At 34.4% G+C, this 12,749-nt stretch overlaps 1 protein-coding gene across 1 annotated transcript in view; it reads left to right on the top strand.

Moving 5' to 3' along the window:
• Positions 1-11,772: 11,772 nt before the first annotated feature.
• Positions 11,773-12,749, top strand: part of LOC146730057 (death-associated protein kinase 1-like) — a 31,500-nt gene continuing 30,523 nt past the window's right edge. Inside the window, exons 1-2 of the mRNA XM_085494405.1 lie at positions 11,773-11,889; positions 12,590-12,688. Coding sequence (XP_085350531.1) covers positions 11,773-11,889; positions 12,590-12,688 — 216 coding nt within the window. The remainder of the gene's footprint in view (positions 11,890-12,589; positions 12,689-12,749) is intronic.

The following is a 12,749-nucleotide window of genomic DNA, read 5'->3' as shown; positions in this document are numbered from 1 at the left end:
TGAATGCAAGTTATATGAAAATGAGAGAACTGAAATTCAATACTTTGCAACAACACAAATACTAATAATTTGGTTTCAATGTAACAAATAATAACAAGGTACATCTATACCTGTTTCAATGCCATAAAAAATCATTTAAAAACTACCAGCTGCCCTTAAATAAAAAACACAGAGTTCTTTCTAAGCTTTCTTTGATTTTATATTTTTCTTTTACCATGAAGTTCATAGTATCTTTTTCTTATTGATTCGACTACACTGAAGTCACTACACTCGGCAGTGTTTTGTTTTGTTTTGTTGACTGTTGACAGTTATTTGTTTTGTGTTCTTGGATTAACAGCGGTTATTAGGTATATTATTTTCACTTTACGGTATATCGTAGCCAGTACCAGCATAAATATCAGATTTTTTGGAAGCATGACATTGTAATTTAAATTTCGTTCATTTAAGCCGTGTTGTGACGCTACCTTCAGAGCCTTCCTGTGATTCAGAGTCCCATGTACTTGCTGTCAGTGTCTGACTGGTATATACAAAATACGACCAAGAGAACATCAAAATAAGAAAAAAAAAGCTAAAAGTCAGTGTCAAGAGAGCAACAGAGCTACTACTGTAACAACAATCTGTCAACATTTTGTAGTCACAACAACCATGAACAAAATATAATTTAAAATTGTGGTGACTTAATTTTATGTCTATCTAGTTGTTCACATGTTTTCCTCTTCATCTACTGGCATTGCATTGTAAAATAGAGCTCGGAAATACTTTACATGGGTGCAGACACAAGAAAGGCCAGTTCATAATAAGTCGTATCAGAGTTTGTGTCAATATTGCGTTAGTTCGGTGACGGCTATTACTAGTAGTAAAGAAGCGTCTACGTTGTACATGCGTCCACGGTCTGTGATTGGACTTCAACTGTAGTTGTTTATTTTTATGTCAGTGGATGTTTTACCACTTATAGTCTATGTCAGCACTAAATATATGTTGTCGTTCACACTTAGTCGCTTTCTGAAAGTGCACTCAGCACTTTGTTTGTCCGGTGATTTTGTAAGTCGGGCATCTCCTGATTTTTATTCTGTTGATGGTTCGTAGTCTTTGTTTTTGACAGACTATTTTCTATGTCATGGAGGTCGGTCATGAAAATTTTTCACGGGCATTTGCACTCTGTGTTTTATGCATCCACACTCTATTGTTTTCTCGTCTGCCCTCCATCTTTTACTAAAAGTGCGGTCAGCACTTTGCATTTGCCCTTTGCATTTTTCACACCTTTTCAGATATATATGACAGGGTCCATATATCTTTCTCTTTCTATTTTGAGTAATGTACCAGTTAATTATTTTGTTCTTGTCATGGTTGATTGTAGTCCACTCTTTTTATTGGGATGACCGGTGTTTAGCTCATAAAAAATCACTGTGAAAAAGTACCATAGGTTATTTTCATTGATTTTTTAATAAATACCGACACTGCACCACCAACTCTGCTAACATGCTCTACCCATTCACTGACAGAATTAAATGCAGTATACCAAGGAAAGGTAACCATGTTTCAACTACAAAGATATAAATCAAAATTGTCAGTTTATTTAACCACTCTAACCACTTGAGCCATGATTTGTCAGTGAATCAATGAGTTGTCATTCAAACTTGGTACATAGATTATACATGTTAGGATACATGTTCATGACGATTTATTTCGCAATTGGATCAAAGATGGCTGACTGGCAGCCATCTTGTTTTTTGAAAATGTCGTATTTTGGACTTGCTTTGTCAGTTTTCATTCAAATTTAGTACATAGATCATACATGTTAGGATACATGTCTCGATCGTCCATGAGTTCCTGAGTCTGTCCGTCCATCCGTGTGTCCGTTCGTCCGTGCGTGCGTCAGTATGTCCAGAGTCATATTTCAGAATCCTGTGGACCGATTCCGTTCATTCTTTGCATGTGCCTAGTACCTTATGTGGGACATATGCACATGCAGTGGTTTAGCGATTCGATTCAAAATGGCCGACTGGCAGCCATCTTGTTTTTTGAAAATGTTGTATTTTGGACATGCTTTGTCAGTTGTCATTCAAACTTGGTACATAGATTATACATGTTAGGATACATGTTCATGACGATTTATTTCGCAATTGGATCAAAGATAGTCGACTGGCAGGCATCTTGTTTTTTTATGCGGTATCTTGGACGTGCTCTGTCAGTTTTCATTCAAATTTAGCACATGTACTTTATACATGTTAGGATGCATGTCCATGACAATTTGTTTCAAAATCTGGGCAAGGATAGCCGATTAACAGCCATCTGACTTTTTGACCTTACTACTATAGTTCCACAATTTATGAACCATTTTCATTCGTATTTGGCACATACATCATACATATCAGTGTGTTTCATAATCAGATCAAAGATGGTCGAATAACGGCTGTTTTTATTTTTGGCCATATTACTACTACACGGAATACGTGTTTTGTTGTAAATAAACAATATGTTGTATATGCCACTTGGAACTCAAGTTTCAAGGACACGCTCGCAACAACCCCTCCGCTTAAATATGACGAGCACAAAGAGAACTTTCAAAAATTCAACGGGGATCGTGTCATTTTCAATGACTTGTTCAATTTGGTTCTCCCGCTTGTCAATCCTTGATAGCATGTCTGCTCCTAAACCCATCAACACTTCCACATGCAATGGTGGCTTTTTTTAGTCCCTGTTCGGACAAAGTCCGAAAACGGGGACTTATAATTCCGTCTCCGTCCGTACGTCCGTCCGTGCGTCCGTCTGGAGTCATATCTCAGAATCCCTTGGACCGATTCCGTTCATTCTTTGCATGTGCCTAGTACTTTATCTGGGACATATGCACATGCAGTGGTTTAGCGATTCGATTCAAAATGGCTGACTGGCAGCCATCTTGTTTTTTGAAAATGTTGTATTTTGGACATGCTTTGTCAGTTTTCATTCAAATTTGGTACATAGATTATACATGTTAGGATACATGTCCCTGACGATTTATTTCGCAATTGGATCAAAGATGGTCGACTGGCAGTCATCTTGGTTTTTGAAAATGTTGTATTTTTGACATGCTTTGCCAGTTTTCATTCAAATTTAGTACATCGATCATACATGTTAGGATACATGTGCCCGACCATCGGTGAGTTCCTGAGTCTGTTCGTCCGTCCGTCCGTTCGTACGTCAGTCTGTCAATAGTAATATTTCAGAATCCTGTGGACTGATTCCGTTCATTCTTTGCATGTGCCTAGTACCTTATGTGGGACATATGCACATGCAGTGGTTTAGCGATTCGATTCAAAATGGCTGACTGGCAGCCATCTTGTTTTTTGAAAATGTTGTATTTTGGACATGCTTTGTCAGTTGTCATTCAAACTTGGTACATAGATTATACATGTTAGGTTATTGTTATAGTCGCAATTGGATCAAAGATGGTCGACTGGCAGGCATCTTGTTTTGTTTTTTTATGCGGTATCTTGGAAGTGCTCTGTCAGTTTTCATTCAAATTTGGCACACACATGTAGTTTATACATGTTAGGATGCATGTCCATAACAATTTGTTTCAAAATCTGGTCAAGGATGGCCGATTGACAGCAATCTGACTTTTTGGCCTTACTACTATATTTCCACAATTTATGTACCATTTTCATTTGTATTTGGCACATACATCATACATATCAGTGTGTTTCATAATCAGATCAAAGATGGCCAAATAACGGCTGTTTTTATTTTTGGCCATATTACTACTACACGGAACATGTGTTTTGATGTAAATAAACAATCTGTTGTATACGCCACTTGTTTTTTTGTAATTTGATTCAATATGACTGCCCAATGTCCAATTCTTGTATAAAAGCACTAAAATCATAATTTTTTACAAATCCATCTCCTATTAATGGTTTCAATCTAATCTCAATGACTTCATCGGCATCAAATTGATGTCAGATCACAAAATTTGGGACGGGGACTGTGTCATTAACAATGACTTGTTGGCCTATGTAACTAAGACGTGTTTTTATAGTTGATTGGGTCTTGGTTCTGCTATTGTAGTGTACATGAATAGGTTTATTGTTTAGTTAGGGGCCCAAGCCCCAAGCCCAAAGGGCGAGGCCCCTATTATTATCCGTTTTTTCTTTCTTTCTTCCGTAACTTTTTTTGTCAAGCCGTTTGAGAAAATTAGTTTGGCAGCCATATTTGATTGAAATAAAACCGGAAGTGGCTGTTTGACCACTTTCTGAGGGTCTAGGCGTCTAGATTTTTTTATGGTATATAGTACAACTCATGTGTAATAAATATCAGAAATAAAAACTTTAGCGGTCACGTGACTTTTCCTGCCATTTTGTTTTTCCTAAAAATGACAAAAAACACTTAAAAATCATCTTCTTTTACTCGGTAAAATGCTATCATATTTAGTACTTAGCTCTTATATATGAAGCACATTTTTGTTTGAGAAAATTGTTATGATTGGTCACATGGTTTGGTCGCCATTTTGGATTCCTTCTAAACAGGAAGTAGTTTTTTACTCATGCCACACTCGAGGGATTATCTTCAGTTTTGCTGCATGGCATCTCTATATCGGACCCTTTCAGAAACCTTAAAAAGAATTCAGATTAGTCACGTGGTTTGTCTGCCATCTTGGATTTTAGGCAAAATTGACCAAAAGTTTGAGCATTTGTTTCTCAGAGGTGATTCAACCAATTAACAACTGATTTCAATTATAACATGCATGAAACATTGCTACATATGAGAAAAATAATATATTTTCGATAAGTCACGTGGTTTGGCCGCCATCTTAGATTTTACAAAAAACTGACCAATAGTTTAGGCATTTGTTTCTTAAAGGTGCTTCAGCGGATCTACTGGATTTTTTCATATTTACCATCCCTGTCTACAGTTCCATATGAAAAAATAATATTATTTTGATCAGTCACATGGTTTGGCCGCCATCTTGGATTTTGTGAAAATATAAATTATGCAGCTACATGTTTTGTATTAGTCCGATTTCTTTCAAATTTTGTATGTGCATTTGTGTCATCAGATGCATCATTTTGCACCAATAGCACATTGCTAGGCCACGTGGCTGGGCATCCATGGGGTGGGGGCTTCTAACCCTATTAATATACATAACTGTTATAACTTAAGCACTGTTGTAGTTAGGAAGATGAATCCCGTGTTATTTTGACAACGTTGAACAAGAGATTTGACTAAAATAACAGATGGCCATATATGGTCACATGAGGTCATTAATAAGAATAACTGTCATATCTGTAACACTGTTGCAGAACGGAACATGCAACCAGTGCCATAATGGAGACATCAAATAAAAAAAGCAACTAACATAAGAGATTACCATATATGATCATGTAACCTCATTAATATGCATAAGCACATGGCTCATTATATTTTGTTTTTCTTTTTGTTAGAACTACTTATTTATTACTTTTTTACCCAAGATGAATTTAACTTTAACAAATAAATAAAAAAACGATTATTATTATTATTATAGCAAGCAAAAATTAATCAGTATTACATTAATATTTATAATTCATATTACATATGTATGTGCAATTCAGACCATATTTCTAGAGTACTAGATATTGCCACTCAAAATTCAACTGTTTCAACAGCCTTGACATATGAGTGTGTCATTTAATGGTTGATCCCAATGTAATTTAATTACAGTTCCTATGCATATATTTTAACAACACAGTGAAACATAACCAGACTATTATTTTTTGTTCATGTTTGACTACCATTAATAAAAATTTAAGGGTGAGTCAGAATACAGTCACTATTTGGTCACTCAAGTTCATGTGAGGCAAAAGCTTTGGAATAGACTATGGCGCATGTACCAATAGGTAACGATGCACTAGTCACAGTATTTCTTTTTCATAATGGAGTACATTGGCATTAAATATAGAACAGGGGCTGTGCGCATTATTAATGATTGTGATTTTCAGATTGGAAAGTGGCCGACTGATGGCCACTATTTTAATAAATGCTGTTCAAACTTCACATGTGCACTAACATAATATTATCACAAACATTGTATTGCTGTTGACCAATGGAAAGTATTTCTGAGGATTCAATAAATTTATTATTATTATTATTATTATTAAGTTACATACTTTGCCATAATGTGAAAATTCAATTAAAAATAGATGACTGTTTCAGTTTACTTTATAGCATGACTTGTGATTTGATGATGGCCGTTTGGTTTAATTCTAAAGTGTTTTTTCTCTGACACACTTGGTGACGAATTTACTCCACATTTAATATTGGAACTCGGGACATTGTTTTGACTTGTTTCAACTTCTTTATTTTTCAGTACAAGAGAAGTGCATGAAATTTGCTGTTGGACTATCAAACATACTTTCAAGCACAAGAGACTTTCAGAAGCATACCACTGATGCTTGAACGAATATAACTTTGTACCTCAATGAAACTATCAAGTTATCACCACCTTAATAACAACATAGCAGCATTCCTATATTGCATCTCAATTATAAAGTGTACATTTCTTGCTGTGATAGACATACAATTTATTTCAACTCTGTATTTAACGTAGAATCCATTAACATATGTAACTATTTTAAGTTTATCCTGGCAATATTCTGTGAGCTGTTTTTTTCCAATCATTAAACTGTACTTTGTAATACTATTTATATGCATGTGTATTAAAATATATGTGGTATATGTATGTGTGTATACAAGGTTATGTGGTTTGTTTCTGAATCTCGCACAGCGTCATACTGGATTTGAAGAAGGTTCTAGAGGCAATAATGTGTTTGACTTCTCTCATATCATCTTGCCACCATATATCCTTCTTTATCGTTTAAATAACATGAATGGGATGGGGGATGTGTGCAGTGGGTAAGATTCAATCCCCTGTCTGAGAGACCTGTTATGACCTAATACTTGGCAGTGTTTTATTTGCGTGCGTCTGTACCATGGTTATAATCAGAATCGCTCATCAAATTTCAATGAAATTATTTACATAGATGCTCCGGGATTACTTGAAGACCTCAGTTTTGGGTTGAACTATGTGCATATTAATTACCTAATTTGCATAATAATCGGTCAATATCCACATTTTACACTGATACCTCAGGAACCACATGAGATTTTCATGAAACTTTGCTCTGGGTTAAGCAGCATATGTGAGACTGGGATAGCCCACCTGTTGAATCTCAGTTGAAATATGTGCATATTTATTACTTAATTTACATAAATTAGACCCATGACTCTTGACTAGAGCTTGTGGTTCTGAGAAACACTAGTAGATTAATTATTCAAATTTGTTTAGATTTTTGTTTAAAACAATGAAATGTGTCTTGGTGTTGTCACAAGCATTCAACAGATGCTCATTTGTTTTACCAAGCATTGGTCTGCATTGTCTGTTTCTGAATGTGAATATGTTGCTAACTGTTTCCTCATCCAGTCTACATGTGATATCCTATTCCATGTTTGGTACTTTGTATTACATGTAGGTGGGGGGGGGGTGGTCGTGATTATGCCGGGGACTTTAATAAAACATATGTGTAATTTCATAACATACATCTCAGTAAAGTAAGAGAAAAATATGTGCAAATTTTACTGCATACTAAAGTGAAAAAATGGGGGAAATGTAGGAATAAAATATTAGTATGCACAAAAATTTGTAACCCCCTAAGTTTCGAATTGGTAATTCCTTATTGTAGATTCAGGTTTGTGGGAACCATCGTTGGTTGCCACGCTGTCTTGCAGTGACTACAGACTGCACATGGTGGCAATGTTATGCGTTCTTTTTGAGCTGTTATCTCTCATAATATTCATAATCTCGGCAATAATGTTCATCTGGCTCTGAAGAAAACGATACTTGGGGGTGAACCATAAGTAATTCTGGGGAGCATGGCAGAAAAAAAAACTATGCAATATATTTTTTCCTTTTTCACTAATGAATTCTAATCTTTTATAATTTGTTTCTACAAAATAGACATGCAGATTTTTTTCTGTTATTTTCATTTTTTTTATTTCAATTCTGTCATCCCCAGAGTTCATAATGGTCCTCCCATTAGAGTCCAAAATTGTATATTTGATTTTTTCATTCAGACAGTTTGGGAAACACACTGCTAACATTCATAAGCTCTGCCACAAGTGGAACATATTGAACAAATATAAAAATATCGTAATTGCTCCCATACCTCCTCACCTGGCATAAGGTTGGGAACTAGGTCACATTGACTGGCATATAATGTAACGGGAAATGCCGCCATGTCTCATGATTGAACTACCATGATTATGGATGGACCATTAGATTTTAGAAGGGAGATAAAATTACATTAAAATATACCATTAGTTCCATTCATTAGTGCATATGAATTTTGCATCATGAAATAAATTAAGCATAAAGGCCACACCTTTGTATGACATTGTATAAACAATTAATCCATGTCCAATTTTTGACAGATTTGGTACCAGCTGTGTGGACTAATGTGATATCATTGGATGGATTTTGTGTTACAGTAAAATTTAGTAGCTTAATAAGAATATGGAGGGGTCAAAGTTCATCTGACATGAATTGCACTGGTTTTGTGAATATGTAAATATCACTGTCAATAGAATGGCAATATAATCAGCTCATTCAGTTAAAGTACATTGTCACCTAGATTTTGGCTGTATTTTAGGATATGGATATTATATCAAAAATACTTATTCAACCTAAAATAAAAATCATGAATGGATCCCACAGGTAACAATTTATGAAAAAGTTGGAAATACATAAATAAAGGGAATGAGTACTAATATTAAAAAAAAAATCCCTGGTCTGACTACCCCTCTCAAAATTCGATCGCCGTGAGTCAACAATTGCATTTCCTAATTCTTGAAAACTACCAGCTCAATTGCTTTGATACATGGTATGTTAGTACCTTGGGTGGATTTCTGTGTTCATTTCTTGACGGTATCTTCAATTCTCTATTTTTGTCATTTTTTGTAAAACCACTATTTTTTACTATAAAACCACAACTCAATTGCTTTGATAATTTGTTACAAATTGAGTTGGTATTTTTTCAAGATATCTTATGGATGCATTGCTCGACTTGGCTACCACAATGTTCTTGTAGGACAGCAGGAGCTATTTTGACTGTTATGTCGCTTGCTATCATTTACCAAAATTGTAGTAATGCAGTTGTGCTTGGTTGCTAAACGACTACTGGTTGAATTATGACCACAAAAATGCTAAAATTGGTACTATTGGGGCAAAACGTCTTCCAATAGTTTCTGCTGTATCGTTTTCGAACTATATACGAAGTCCGAAAACGGGGACTTATAACTCGGTCTCTGTCCGGAGCCATATTTCAGAATCCTTTGGACCGATTCCGTTTATTCTTTGCATGTGCCTAGTACTTTTTGTAGGACATTTGCACACGCAGTGGTTTTGCGATTTGATTCAAAATGGCCGACTGTCAGCTATCTTGTCTTTTGAAAATGTTGTATTTTGGACATGCTTTGTCAGTTTTCATTCAAATTTGGTACATAAATTATACATGTTAGGATACATGTCTTCCGACCGACAGTTCGTCCATCTGTCTGTGCATCCATCTGTCCGTGCTTCAGTTCGGAATCATATTTCAAAATCAATTTCATGTTTCAGAATGAGATGAATGGTATGGACAGAATAAAAGAAGGAATCACACATGTCAAATAAACTGGCCCCACTTTGAATCATGTCACATTTAGTGTAAATAATTATTTGGCACTAAAACAGTCACTAAAATCTGGACAGAAACTTGTCATTGACAATGACTTGTATTATAAATACCTTGCTGTGAATTTTGTCAGACTGGACTTTATCTACTTGTTTGCCAATTCATTGTTATGGTATGTTACCTATGAAATGACAAGTTAGATTTCATTCTTGCATGTGTGGCCTAGTACCAGGAGTAATTTTATGCCTGGTTCAGTTTGTTATGACTATGCAGTGTATACTCGACCACCTCCAATGGCTGTGATTGTCGTACGTGTTCTAATTTCATGTAAAAAACAATGTATTTTAAACGTGTTGTATACATCGCTGTGAGTTATATCGAATAGGATACGGCGCAAGGACCACTGCCCTTTAAATAAAAAGCTGTTATTGTTTGGAAAATGTGCTCTAGTAGAGTAGCTTTTCTGCATATGTTCTGATAAATTAATTTATTTTGTTAAAACTTGTGGTTGGGTTCTTGAACTTGAAAACTCACGAATCAGTTGTTCGACATAAACTACATTTATTGCTGTTCAAAACACCTCAAACGAATTTAAAATTTTAAACTTGTGGTAATTACAGTGACTTGTACAATATCAAAAAAGCACAAACGTTAACATAAAATAGATGAAAAACTGACCTACACAGTTTTCCGTGCAGACTGAGATCAACCAATCAGTGACTGCGTACTAAACTAATCATGGAATTTCAGCCAGAAAAGCAGGATAGAATGTTTTTGATAGATTTCTATACAAACTTGAGTGGAATAATTATGTATAACATCCTATATTAAACACATAACTTGGAATTACTCATTAAATAGGAACAAATCGCATAGATCAATAAATATATAAAAATTATCAACATCAAAACATATCTATGGTTTCAACGATAAAACTCAATAATAACGTTTTCATACTTCATATTGATGAAAGGCAGTTGTTGTGCAAACTGAGCTAGTTATTAAACATGGATTGTATTTGTTTCTAGTGAGGACACGGCTTATGACAGAATTGATATATATTAGAGTTATCATTGTCCGTTGCCACAAACAAGCATTCCAATTTTGGTGAAAAAATGAGCTCAGGAACATTTTTTCAATGGTAGGGGTTTGTCGACAGTAGTTTTTGTTTCAAATGATATATGTATTGAGTTCTAAATTTCAAATCTTGACTACTACTCATATTACTCAACTAATAGTATATACCAAAATTCACTTGCATTCATAAAAACAAAAAAATGGCTTTATAAGAAAAATATTTCTAGTAGAAAGAGGCATAATGCAGAGAAATGGCCTAAGCCCACTGCTATTTAAAATATACACCAATGTTATTAAAGAACATATAATCGGGAGGGGGGAAATAACCCGCCATCTTTGTGAAATAATACACTGCCATGTTTACTATATGAAGATGACTTAATTCTACTATCTAGAAAGCAATTCAGGTTTGCAGAATGCACTAAGTAGTCTTCAAATTTACTGCAAAAACTAAATAAAAAAAACTATGGTACATGTATTCTACAAAATAGACAAACACGTTAAAAAATCTAATTTTCACATAGATGGTGTAGAAATAGAAAGAGTGTCAACCGACACTTAACTTAGATTTAGATTGAAAACAAATGGTAAATTTGACTTGGCATAAGAAGATCTTAAAAATAGAGCTATGAAAATGTTTGATATGAATATCATGTAATCAATGGAACAATTACACTGGAAATATTGCAAATACCTGCTCAAAGTTAATAGCAAAACGACCAATGTCTTTTAGAATTATGAAGCTACCCATTAATTACAGCAGGTATAAAACAGATGATCTAATACTGGTCTAGAATAAACAAAATGCCTGAAATTCTTTGGTATATGAAGCATACAATCTCGGCTTAGAACTGACAACACTGGCATCTAAAACTGGGTTTCCGGTTTAAAACGTATACTTAGAGATCTCGATATAGACCATTTGTGGCATGAAGAAAAAATACAAAACGTGAACAGTGTAATTATAGATAAAATAATATCAGAAAATCTAAAAAAAAATTGTAAACTAATGATAACAAATGATAATGACAATGATAACAAAGGGGAAAATTACAAAAATAAATTGGGCACTTACAGAGAACTGAAAACCGACTCTGGCTTTGAAAACTACTTGCACAACCCGATAGTAAATAAATACCCATCACAGGTCAAAAATGACAAAATTAACGATTAGTGCTCACAGACTACATATAGAGACTAGGAGATATAACAACACAGATATACCTCACAGAAAATGTCTATTTTGTGAGAAGAACGCCATAGGGGACGAAGAATATAATTTTTTTAACATGTGATCTTTACACAGGAGAACGAAAAGAAACTTTATCAGCAGTTATCACTCCCAGATTTAGCAAAATATAATGAAAAACTAAAATATGTTATATAATACAAATAGAAAAATACATAGAGAACAAAAACAAGAGAAGAAAAACTGAAAATAAAGTCAGCTACCTCAAAATAAGATCATGTACATGCATTAGTAAAACCAAATTTTTACCAAAACAAATCTGAAAAGCAATCTAATTTATTTTTTCCTTATTTTTTTCTACTTTAACATGCTTTTTAGTTTTGTTGTTTTTCTTTGCTTGTTTTTTTTTATTTTATGAGTCATTAAAGGAGGTGAACAAAATAACACTCTTTCACCTGTGTGCATTTTTTTGTTTTTTGGTCTTCTTTAATATTTACCATTATTTTTTGTATTCAACATTATTTTATCAGTGTATCCAGTCAATTAACATTGCTAAAATTCTTAATATTATATCCCAGGGTATTCCATCATAGATTGCATTATACTGATCAAAGTAATGTTTTCATTTCTTTTCCAGTACCAGGACACTCCATTACATAATGCTGCATCAAAAGGACACACACCTGTGGTTGAATTGTTATTAGCTAAAGGTGCCAATGTGAATGCTGTCAATAAAGTGAGTATGTTGCTGGTACCAGTGTAGTGTATCAACTCGCATGCATGTACCAGATTTATTG

Source organism: Saccoglossus kowalevskii, chromosome 20, assembly GCF_978046115.1.
Source record: "Saccoglossus kowalevskii chromosome 20, keSacKowa6.1, whole genome shotgun sequence".
Taxonomy (NCBI): domain Eukaryota; kingdom Metazoa; phylum Hemichordata; class Enteropneusta; family Harrimaniidae; genus Saccoglossus; species Saccoglossus kowalevskii.
The sequence above is the reverse complement of the archived record's forward strand: the minus strand, read 5'-3'. Positions and strand labels throughout refer to the sequence as shown.